Consider the following 12,295-nt stretch of genomic DNA (forward strand, 5'->3'; position numbering starts at 1 on the left):
GAGGGTGGAGTTCCAACCTCTTGCCATCAAAAGGGCCCAGTTGATGGGTTGGTGGTCTCAATCCGGCCTGAAGTGGACAAGGGGTTCAGTTCCTGAAAAAAATAGCTCAAACACCCATTACCATGTTAACCCAGGCTCCAGCAAGACGTCATCTATAGGAACCTAGTGGGAGTCAGACAGCATATTGCCCAAACAGCACAGTTAACAATGAGTAAGTTTATCATGCAGATTTAAGTCCTCGCCTTCCATCGCCTTCCATTTTGATAAGTTTCTAGGTAAGGCCATCCCTACCTTCTTCCTGGTACAGGGAAGAAGATACCTTTACAAATGGAGATTTTCTTTACAAGTGTAAATGTATCCTCTAAAGGGTAACCAGAACTAAGAATGGGCTTAGCACGACCCACCCAGGTACCCGGAGATGTCTATAGTAATAGCCTTTTCTAGGGGCAGGCCTCCCATCCCAAACTTCTTTGGTCAGTTAGTGGAGGTGGGGGTCAAAATGTTATTCAGGCAGAGACATATTTTGAGTTGGCAAATTCCAGTCCCCCATAGTTACTAGCTGCTTAATCATCAATGGCCAGTTTCACATCTGAAGGAGGGTCTGTCTCCTTCCTGTTCCCTTTGCCCCTGTGACTCGCCGGAGCCTGTGTACAGGCTTATGTGGCAAACAGCTGGTGCCCTCTGCTGGAACGAAACCAACAGCATCGCTTGTCTGTTGTAGAAATGGAAGCTTAAAATTTTGGTAAAGAAATTAAGTATTCATCCTCTGCTCTAATCTGTTATAGTCTGTAGTGATATTTTATTTTCTAAAAGGTCAAAATGCAAAACATGAAATATCATCAAGTAATCAACAGAATATTCGATGTTGACAAAGACTCATTAAAAAAAGCTTTAAAAAAGAGAGCCAATGAATTCAATTTACATTTTAAACTATTTAATAGAGGTATTTGCCGTACATGTGGTTTTAGTTTAACATAAACATAAGATTTCTCTCTGGAAACACTTAACCTGACTTGGAAATGAAATCTGAACTGGAGAAATTTTAATCACAAAAATAATTCTCTTCAAAATATAAGCAGTGGTTGCCAATTGAGGAGCTTCCCTGAGTTCAGGGCTCAGTCCCAGGACAGGAATGAGGGAAAACTCCTTGAAGGTCAAAAGCTCTGCTGAAGTCACAGGACTGCACTAGCGGGCCCTTAATCAGAGTGAGCTTTCTCAAACAGCCCCGGAAGGAGGCCCGGCTGCTCAGGCAGTTTTGCTTTACATCAGCTGTTTAGGAGAGAAGAAAAGGTAAGTGTTGCTTAATTTTGTTAAATGACATGGATAGCACAATAAGAACAAAAATAATCTCAAGTGGTTTCTATATCAAAATTAGAATAATATTCTTCCACATATGTGGCTTCAGTGATAGGATGAGTCAATGAAAACTTCTCATATATAATATTTTTAAGGCATAGCTGTGACTTAAAAAGTCATAAAAGAGACATATATTATCATTTGTAACAATTACTTGGAACACCTGAAATGCATAATTTAATTCAAAATCGATGTGACAGGATAAGACAATGTTTGTCCTCTAAAATGATTACCCACCCAAAAATGATTCCTTACTCTGGGAGTCATCTAAGATGATTTGCTTCAGAAGAGTCATCCAGCTCACTCTACATCACATCCGATGTTCTCAGAGTCTTACCTCATGATCAAGTTATGTGTGTAGGTTATTTTAATTTTTCCAAGAATTCCTAGGTATTTGGAATAGCCTTTCTTAAATGGTAAAGGATTTGACACCCAAACCATGTATTTTTCTTAATCTCTATTCTATATCAACCTGAACTAAGACTTCCTCCAGTGACAATGTCCTTTACAAGTGAATGAGCAGATCAGACATCCACACGTACCAGGATAGCCACCGACATAAATGGGATTGTTGGTGTCTGCCGAGGTGGACTGGGTGTGTGGACTTTCAGCACGAATTGCGTTCCCATCAACGATCAGAACCACGCGGTGTTTGCTTTTGTTAGCTTGAAGTGTGTGCCATTTTCCATCGCAGAGAGTATTGGTAGCTTTGGGCTCATATGTGGCTGTTATCCTTCCAGCACCATTGTTAACATGAAATAAGACCTAAACAAACAACAGACACAAGCAAATACCTTCGGGAATTTTCCCATATTTAAGGAACACAGTCCATTTATATAATGCTCTTGGAGTGGATAAAATCCTAACATTCTGCTAAAAAGGAGGGCTCACTATGAAAAACAAACAATAGTTTTGAAAAATAACCTCTTAAAGGATTCAGATGCTATCTTATTCCTAAAATTTCAGAAAGAGCAGATGACCACATCCATGGGAACAAGGCTGAGCCACTATTTTAGCATTCATCCTCAAATCAGTGCCTCATTTTCAGGACGACAGCAGCTGATGAGTTTGCTGAGGGTGTCGGTTCATAGCAGTTGCTGGCACCCATGAAGGAACATTTACTAACTCCTTTCTGACAAACTATAGATGCCCTACCACAGCGAGTGGTAACACAAAAAAACCTAAGACTTGCAAAAGACAGGAGGTAAGAATTCTAAGTATACTATTGTAAGGTTCTTATGCTATATGTGAAGCTACACAGTATTAAGATAGACTGTGACAAACTAAAGTTGTATATTATGAACCCTGGGTAACCACTAAATATGTTTTAAAAGAACAATAAATAATAAGCCAATAATAGAGGTAAAATATACAATACATCAGAAATTACATTTTTAGCAACTATTATACTTCTCGTAACATTTTTCCAGATGTCACATAAAAACGTGCAAAAGTTTTCAAAATTCTTTTAACGTACAGATGAGGAAAAAGTTGGGTCTAAGCCACAGTGTAAAGAGGCATCAACACGATGTAGAGGCAGTTTTATTTTGACATGAAGATGAAGTGAGAGGGGGAGAAGAGGTGAAGGGCAAGAGGTCAGATAGGACTTCCTTATATCCGCCCCACCCCCATCCTAGGATATCCTAGGAGCTAAAAACCCAGTGGGGAGTAAGTAGAAAAATACTAGAAACAAGCAAATAAGCTCAGGGAATCTACAGCAGAGAGACTTGTTCCTTGCCTTCTGGGAGGCAATAGCCCTCAGAAAGATTCAAGCATCTTAGTCCCACAACAACAGGAGTTGACCACAGTGCAGTAGAAATGGTGGCACTGTGCAATTAGGTAGACAGAGGACCAGGAGGACCGACTCCCCGCTTCCCCAGGGCCTGAGTGGCGTAGCAGACACTCCCACGCTCTCACAGCACCCTCTGTGGGGTATGCAAGGTGGCTGAAGACAAAGCGGTAGCAGCGTCCGTGACAGCTGCGATGGGAAGCCTGATCTGCACGGGATGTTGGGCCAGTGTCCAGGAGCAGTCCCCACGCACCGGCCATGCTGAGACCTCAGACTGCTCCTTACAACTGGCCAGGACCACTGGCCTAGTGCACAAAAGACAGAGGCTGTGCCTGAAGACCAGGAGAGTTGGGCTATACCTCAACTGCTGTCAGGAGAGAGCCTGCAGAAAAGAAAAAGAGCAATGAAGACTCCCTTCCCTCACATCTTGCCTGCAGCCAGATGGCCCCAAAGGGGAGAAGGAGGAGAGGGAGAATCCGCGAAACTCAGGAGGCAATTTGGAAGCAGTTTGATACACGCAACAAACCTGGATGAACCACCAGGAAATGAAGCTGAGTGTAAAAAGCCAGTCTCAAGAGGATACATACTGCATGATTTCATTTCTGTAACACCGTGAAATAACAATCAGAGAGATGGAGAATAGATCAGTGGCGGGAGTCCCTGTGGATATGAAGGGGTAGCTCGAGGGAGCCTTGTGTAATGGCATCATTACGTATCTTGATTGTGGTGGTGGATACACAAAGCTACACGTGATAAAATTGTGTAGCGCTACACCTACAAATACAGGTATAACTAGTGCAACTATAAAAACTGTGGATTTTGCTAACGTCACTTCCGCGGATTTGATATTGTCCTAGAGTTATGCAAGATGCCAACACTGGCGGAGCCTGGGTGAGGGGCGCATGCAGACCTCCCTGGACATTTCATTGCAACTTCCTCCGAATCTACAATTACTTCCAAGTTAAAAGTTAACAAACGTTAGGGAAGATGACAACTTACTTTCAGATGGTTCAGGAAAAAAAGTTCTTTGATGTAGTTGCAATTTTGCTTTAAATTTAATTTCAAAATTATAAAAGAAGTTATTTTTTAAAGTCTTTTTAGTATTGTCTATTTTTAAATTTTAACTGAACCTTTTCTCCATTCCATTGAAGTCGATAACCAGAAATTGGTTCTGGGTATTTCTACTGCTCTGTTTCTGACACCGGGGTGAGGGGGGAACCCCATCAAGAGGAAGCACCTACCTTGCCATTTACAATCTCTAATCCAATGGCATCCACTTTGGCGCTGCTGATCCCCAGGAGGACGCCGTTCTCGGAGGAAGTACGGAACTCCAGGGTGATGTTGACATCTGACCGGACTTTGTAGCCCTCTTTGACTGAAAACACAGAGAGCCCAGAGTTAGCGCAGAGTGAGGCGGGAGCCCTGCTGGCCCAGGAAGGCTCAGGCCCAGAAAGGCCATGGGCTGGGATGGCTGGCTGCATTTCGGCTCCTGACTGAGGTTCAGGAGACCTGGCTCTAGCTCTTTCTCTGGATCCAGCTCCACCCTCACCAGCAAGTCACCTCTCCCCTCTGAGCCTCAGCTTGCACGTCTGTAAGATGACACATCACTCCCATCTAGAGCCAGGCAGAGAAAAATCAAAAGGGATTTGATCCACATAATCCATTCATCATCTATCCAGGAATAGTCCACTTTATTTTCCCAATATCTATGTACTGGTATCTCATCATTTACTGAGCGTATTAGTCAGAGTCCACACTAGGTTTTTTTAAAAGTGGGGATTTAATTGAATGAATTTTTTATTCAGGTGACAAAAAAGTAGAGAAGCCAAATTGGGCACATTAGCGATAGCAGGCAGTGGTTACCATGCCCAGGGCTGGAGGAAAGATGGGAAAGGTGGTGACCGGAGTGAAGGAGAGGAGTGTGCTCGCTGTTCCCCTCCTCCCGCCCGCCCTCCATCTTCCACCAGAGCCTTCCTGGGAGCCCGAGGGCAAAGGCGCCAGAGAAATGTAGTTCCCTGTGGCGGAAAGCACAACACGGACCATGGTTCTGAGTGCAAACAGGAAGTTAACCGGCAGATAAACGTATCTACAATGGGGAGAGAAGGAACGTCAGATCCATTACAAGGGCTAGTTCTAAGCCTCGAGGAATTGACATTCTAAGGCAATTTAGAGATTTAAATTCCTCTACTTCTAATTGATTAATATTTTCAACATCTAAATGGAGTTCATTTCTTCACCAAATCTGACTTGCGTTTGGCTGGCTGGTCTAGATATTTTATGCTGCTGATTTTTAATTCAAAGGCCTTTTTTAACTTGAACAGTGAGAGCATGCCTTACACAAATTTGGGGAAAGTGCAGATGAAGCCAGCACCCCAGGTTACCCTATGTCAGGAGCTGCACCGCTCCCGGGGGAGGAAGCCTTCCCCAGGCCGTCGGGATAGCACAAGAGGTGAGGAGGCTTTTACATCAGAAGGTGAGAAATCAGAATAAACTGGAACATTGAAGCAAATGTGGTCGTGCTGTAGCCTTGTCCAGTGGGTCCTGTCCGATCATAGAATTCTCGGACCTGTATCATCCTAGAGTGCAGGTGAATCCCACAGATTTCTTTCTTTTTTTTTTTCCCTCATTTTATGTTTGTTTTTTTATTTTTTTAATTTTTTGTTTATTGCAGTAACATTGGTTTATAACATTGTCTAAATTTCAGGTGTATATCATTATACTTCTATTTCTGCATAGATTACATCATGTTCTCATGTTCACCACCCAAATACTAATTACAACCCATCACCACACACATGTGCCTAAGTATCCCTTTTGGCCCCCGCCCCCAAAAGATTTCTTTCAAGATTGTTGATAATACATACCAAGGGCTGCATATCCACTTCCTTCAAAGAAAGTTCCTTCCTGGGCCGCCACGTAGCACCTGGTTACTGCAAATGTAGACACTGGGCTGTCCTCATCCAGCTGTTTGCCGTTCACTGTCACCTCCCCGATGCAAGCGGGGATGCTATGGGTGATCTAAACCAAATGATGTAAGAGTGGATGGTGGTGGGTTTATGGAGGAAGGCAAGGGCAGATTTTTCCTATACTTCAACAAAAATTCAAATATGATCTTTTGGTTTTTAAAATCTAATTGCCACAATACTTCACATGAATGCCTGATGTAAAGCTACTATTTGAGTATCTTTGCTAATAATGCAGTAAAAGTGTTTTCTATTATTTTGATTAGATATTGTGGAAATCGAGAACGCGGAGTTTTCTAATCTGCAAATACAAATTCGCTAGACTTTCCTGAGGCTAGGTGGCTATGGAAAGGGAAATATTCATTAACTAACAGGCAGGAAAGGCTAGTTGGGCCTTAAGGGAAAGCCCCATACAGCATCCAGGCACGTGGTTTGAAAGGATTGCATCTGGCAGCCAAGCCCCAGATTCAAACAAGATAATTTAAACATAAACATTTTCCTCCAAAATGAACACAACCACAATAAAGGTAAAACGCGCCCCACAGAGAAAATACTGCTTACATTTCCAATGTTCCTGGCCCTGTAATCAGAGGGGAGGCCTCCTAGGTACAACTTCCCTTCCACGTCCAGCGTGGTACCGTCTCCCACTGTGGTCACCATCAGGGATTCCTGGCCGTCAACTGTCATGAAGCCCTTTCTTTTAAAATACTCTGTCTTAACCTGGAGCAAAACGAAAACATGTGTAAATTTAAAGGAATCTGAGAAAACTTTAACAGATGTTTGTTTGCAAGACCTGTTCACTGTAGCTGTAATGACCTGAATGAAACCCTGAAGGATGGCTCAGATTGTTATGCAGTTGGTGTTGAGAAGAGGCTGAGCCTGGCAGAAGACGGGAAGCAGGCACAGGCGAAGTGCACTTTAGACCAGAAAGTGCTCCCCAGTCCTACTTACAAGAAGGCAAATGCCATGATCTCAGGTTTGGCCCATTCGTGCCACAGTTGGGCTTGATTTACTTCTCATCAAGTCGAGAACATTTCTGGTACCTTTCATTTGTTCCACCAAGGTGTGCTGAGTGCCCACTAGGTGTCAGGCACTGAGCTAGGCCCAGGGGATATTTCAGGAAGCAGAAAAAGTCCCTGCCTGCAGGAGCTTACATTCTATAGGGGCGATACCAGACACAAAGCTAGAACGCAAGGGGAGTGATCTCACCACAGTAAAATGGAGTGGACACAGAGAACAGGTGGAATAAAACTTGGGCGAGTGATCACAAGCTCCCTGAGAGCGTACCGTGTGCCACTTGCCGTCACTGAGCAGCGCAGGGTGGGAGACCTTTGTTCTGCCTTTCCCAAGGTCAAACACGAAGTGGAGGTGGCCCCCGCGTAGCTGGAGCGTGGCATAATCAACCTGGTTCTGATGGGCCATGTAGTAAATCAGACCACTGGAGGCAAACGTTCGGAGACTGAGCTGAACTGAGAGCCTGGAGGAACACAAGAGCCAAGCCCTCCGATAGGCATAAGTTTTCACCTTTACTCTCTAAAATAACTTCAAAGAGGGAACTCAATAATTATTTCAACATTTATATTTAACATCTCAGGTGAGAGAGTCATTCATTCCTTCATTCACTTATCCATCCATCCATTCAACTAATGGTTACAGTACCTGTATCTGCCAGGAACTGTTCTAGGAGCCGAGGCTAAGGCAGTGAACAGAAGAAGGTCCCTTCTCTCATGACAGTAACACCAGAAATATATCAGAGAGTGAAAATTGGGTCATGTAGAGGCCAAGGGTGGCTACACTAAGTAGACAGGGCAGGCCACTCTGAAGGATGCTATTTCAGACTAGGTCTGAATGACAGAGGGAGCAGGAAGGGCCTGCAGTCTGTCTTCGGACAGCGCAGAGTATGTTACAACAACAAACTGATTATGATGGAGAGCCAGAATCCTCAACTGTGAGTGGCCCTGTGGGAGATGGAAACACACAGGGTGGAGGGAAGGTTGCATCTGGGTGTCCTCCCACAGAGGGAAGTGCAACGTCACTAAGACACAGGGGGACAGGGAAAGGATAGCGTGGCTCCATTCTCTGGGAGGGGCTCTGAGAAATCACAGGAGGGTTTTAAGAAGGGGAGTGGGCATGACTTGATTTACATCTTGAAAGGAACTTGTGATGTGAAGAACAAGTCAGATGGCTGAGGGTGACAGCAGGTGTCAGCAGGCACTGTTACAACAGTCTACAGAGGCCAGGGGTGGCTCAGACCAGGTGAGGGTGGGGGAGGCCGAGGAGGTGAATAATTCATAAAACGTTCTGGAGGAAGAAGCAACAGGATTTGCTGATGGAATGAATTTGGAGAGTGAGGGAAAGGAAATAACCACCACTAAGTTTGGGCCTGGGCACCAGGTGAATGGTGATGATGTCTACAGAAATGGCAAAGACCAGGAGAGCAGGTCTGGGGGAAGACTGTGAATGCTCTTGTGGCGTGTTGAGGTTGAGGAGCCTGTCCACTCCACATGGAGATGTCGAGTAGCCCTCTGGGTCTACGACTCCAGAGTTCTAAGCGGAGGTCAGGGCTAGAGATGTGGGTGTTGGTGCAAATAGATGGTATTTTAAAGCCATTGGAATACAGAAGGCCACCTTGGGAGAAAATGTGGAAGAGGCCCTGAGCCTTCTCTGACGGAAGAGGAGCCAGCAAAGGAAACTGAGAAGGGCCAGGCAGGGAGAGAGCAGGAAGGTGGGGGAGCCTGGGGCTACGACAGCTGAGGAAGCTGAGTGGCCAAGCGTGGCCAGCAGAGAAGGCACCCCGGGACGTGGCCACAGGAGGTCTCAGATAACTCTGGCAAGAGTGAGGCGGCGGTGGCCTGGGTGGGTAGGGGAAGGAATGGGAGGTGAGGAAAGGCAGACTGCCATGTAAGGCAGCTCTTTCAGGACATCTAACTGTGACATGGAGCCAGGACATTGTGTATGTGTTGGGGGTGTATGAAGTCTTCCGGAGAGTTTCTGTTTTCAAAGTTAGAAACTACTAGAGAGGGAGTGGTTACAAGCAGACTCTGGAGCCACAGTGCCTGGGTTTGAATCTTAGCTCTGCTGTGTGACTCTGAGCAGATGACTTAACTTCCCCATGCCTCCATTTCCTTGTCTATAAAATTACGATAATAATACCTTCCTCACAGGATAATTAGGAGGACTAAGTTAGGGTGTATGTGTAAAATACTGAGACTGTCTCTGGCACAAGTGTTTGCTTCTCTTACGGTTACTGAAGATGATAGGAGTGACGATTCTGTCTGTGTGCTGACGGGAATCGTGTATGAAAGAGGGAGAAATGGAGGCTGCCGACGTCCTCAAGAGGAGGTGATGGGCCGTGGAGGGCAAGCGAGGGAACAAGACCCTTCCTGCGTGGTGGCAGGGGAAGAGGTGGAGGGTGGGACATAGGCATTTCTCTTTTTGGTGTGGCCAGATGCAGGAGTCCAATCTCTCTTCTCAGTGAGGCAAGTCATCAGCTGGGGTGTGAAGGGAAGCTGTGGGGATGTATAGCGTTTTGAGCTAAGAGGAGAAGCTATGAAAAATTAAAACTGTGAACATAGAGAAATGTATTGGCTCCCCACGGAGTCTGCAGGTTCCATCTGAGATTTGTAGCCATGGCTATAAAGTCAAACCAGGTAGGAAAGAGAGATGCATTTCTGCAGCCTTGACCACCAGGCTGGGTTCTGGCATGGATCAGGCTGAATGTGGGTTTTACCTGGGGTCACAGTGAAAGAGACAAAAGTTTGCAAGGGAACACTTGTAATAGAGGCATATGGAACCTGTCTGGGTAGGGGGTAAATTGTGCGGTGGGGGCTAGAGAAGGGGGTGATGATTATGAGAAAGCAGGAGGGCTATAGGCCTTGATGCAGCTGAGGAACTGCTGGAGTGGGAAGTAACAGAGTATAGATGCAGAGGAAGGAGTTGGTTAACAGGAGGCATAAAGCAGAGATTTTGGAGGTGGGATAGATATTCAGGAAGCAGTCAAGGGTATGACCATGGGGAGAGAGTGGCTGAGGAGGAAGGAGGAAAAGACCTCTGACAGATGGGAGCCAGAGGACCGGAAAGGTCAGGTGTTGGGTGGCTGTAGACTTCATGGAGAACCGTGGCAGGAGTGGTAGAGAAAAGACACAGAGCCAAGGTCTGAGGATGGTGTAATGGGGCAGTGATCACAGATGAAGGCAACAAGAAGAGGTGCAGAACATAGCAGAATCTGAAGGCATGGACTTCCGATGAGCTGGAGATTCAAAGGAGGAGAGAGGAGAAATGTGGAATCCAGACAATCTTCGGCCAGTCCCAGGCCTCGAGATCTGTGGGATGTGAGCTGGCTTCACTGAAGAAGGGTCTTTGGGGACAGGCAGGTGTGAGGGCCAGAGGGAACATGCAGACTGGCGTGGGTGTGGCACCAAGTTTTAGGGGTCACAGTGAAAGAGTTTGGGTAGAAAACTTCATCAGATTAGTAAATGCTTACAGTAGAATGGGGCTGAAAGTCCAGATGATGATAGATGCAGAGGCCTTGGGATTGTGGAATGAAGAGCGAGTTCCATGGATACTTAGGAGCTTTCCTACACACACAGAGAGGCAGCAACCAGCCACCATCAAGAAGGGGTAAAGACCAATCACAGGAACCCTGCTTCAGCATGTTTTAAGCATCTGATTTGCCCAAAGCCTGCACTGCTATCTCTTTGCCTTCTCACTGCTGCCAGTTGGTTGTCAATCGAGCACTCCAAAATAAAATACAAGAAGCTTCTTCTGGAAAAGAGCCATTGCCTCCACGATTCATCTAGCAATGAGAGGCCTCATGAGTACTTTAGAATAATGCCTACCTCTTTCTGACAGACGACTGATTGAAAGGCAACACGAAATGGCTGCCTTGCACAAGGCCAAACTGGTGAGCAGAGGGGACATACTCCAAGGCTCTGTCCACGGCACACCGTTCCTGTAAGAGAGCACATGGACCCTCAGCCACGCACAGCTAGGACCCCACTAACACAAACAAGCTTTTTTCCATGGAGAAAACATCTCAGAAGCAATCATATCAGAACACCAACAACCACAAATAACGTGTTTGCACTGATTTAATCTTCTTTGCTTTAAATAATTTACTCGCCATCCCTTTATCTCTCCAAGAAGGCAAGTAGGGCTTCTGTTTTCCACCTCATGCTCACTCAAGTCATCAGATCTAGGGGCAAGGACCCCAGCCCCGGGAAGAGCCGGAGGACGGGCACAGCTGCAGGAGCAGCTCCGGCACACGCACCAGGGAACTGCAAGGCCTCTGTGACTGGCGTCTCCGCTTCCTCACGGACAGGAGGAAGGTGCAGCCAGAGGAGCTGGGCTGGAAGGGGCTCTGCTCAGGCACCTGCAGGCTGCCCGACAAAGCGCTCCGCACAACAACTCCAAACCAGGTGAGGCCTCAGACTCAGTTTTCCGGCTTGGGGTAGGCGGATGCTACCAAGAGAACTGTGCCCAGCCCAAAGACTGGCCCTGCCTGGGAGAGACTGCTATATGCAGGACTGTGCCATCATCCAAATAATTAGAGAGCATGCTCTCAATCAAGGAAACAGAGAAATCGGAAAAGAAAATGAAAACTAACAATGACTGCCATTAAAAATATTTTGTCAAAACTGGCTTTTCCTAGATGAATCAAATCTCTCTTTTTTTTTTTTGAGGAAGATTGGCCCTGGGCTAACATCTGTGCCCATGTTCCTCTACTTTATATGGGACGCCGCCACAGCATGGCTTGACAAGCGATGTGTAGGTCTGCGCCTGGGATCTGAACCTGCGAACCCTGGGCCGCCAAAGTGGAGCGTGCACACTTAACCGCTAAACCACCAGGCTGGCTCCCAAATCTTTTTTTTTTAAAGCAACAATGATATGTACAATGGCCTCCATAAGTGCCTTTTCTCATGTTTCTGACTAAATCCAAAGTACTAATGAGTCCTTATAGAAACTCTGCCAAAAAGCTTGCTGTACGGCAGCCCAGCGAGGGGGCCTGAGTGTTACGGCCTGCAACCCGGCAATGCTGTGCTGTCGTCTCAAGTGTGATCAGAGGACCATTCCCTACCCTGCCCTGCTCTGCTCCTCATCACATGGATGGCCCCTGTAACTCCTCCCAGGCTCCTTTGAAAAATGGCTTCCAGCTGGTTCTGCCGATGGAAGGCGGTGGTGGGAGATT

General features: G+C 46.2%; 1 protein-coding gene across 3 annotated transcripts in view; it reads right to left on the minus strand.

The window, feature by feature from the left end:
- Positions 1-775: 775 nt before the first annotated feature.
- Positions 776-12,295, minus strand: part of LAMA1 (laminin subunit alpha 1) — a 158,897-nt gene continuing 147,377 nt past the window's right edge. For all 3 annotated transcript variants that reach the window (XM_058556676.1, XM_058556675.1, XM_058556677.1), the window contains 7 exons: positions 10,947-11,059; positions 7,396-7,585; positions 6,670-6,828; positions 6,010-6,163; positions 4,387-4,520; positions 1,899-2,121; positions 776-1,269 (listed from right to left, as the gene is read on the minus strand). In XM_058556676.1, coding sequence (XP_058412659.1) covers positions 1,109-1,269; positions 1,899-2,121; positions 4,387-4,520; positions 6,010-6,163; positions 6,670-6,828; positions 7,396-7,585; positions 10,947-11,059 — 1,134 coding nt within the window. In that variant the 3' untranslated portion in view covers positions 776-1,108. The remainder of the gene's footprint in view (positions 1,270-1,898; positions 2,122-4,386; positions 4,521-6,009; positions 6,164-6,669; positions 6,829-7,395; positions 7,586-10,946; positions 11,060-12,295) is intronic.

The sequence above is a fragment of the Diceros bicornis genome, chromosome 16 (assembly GCF_020826845.1).
Source record: "Diceros bicornis minor isolate mBicDic1 chromosome 16, mDicBic1.mat.cur, whole genome shotgun sequence".
NCBI classification, from domain to species: Eukaryota; Metazoa; Chordata; class Mammalia; order Perissodactyla; family Rhinocerotidae; genus Diceros; species Diceros bicornis.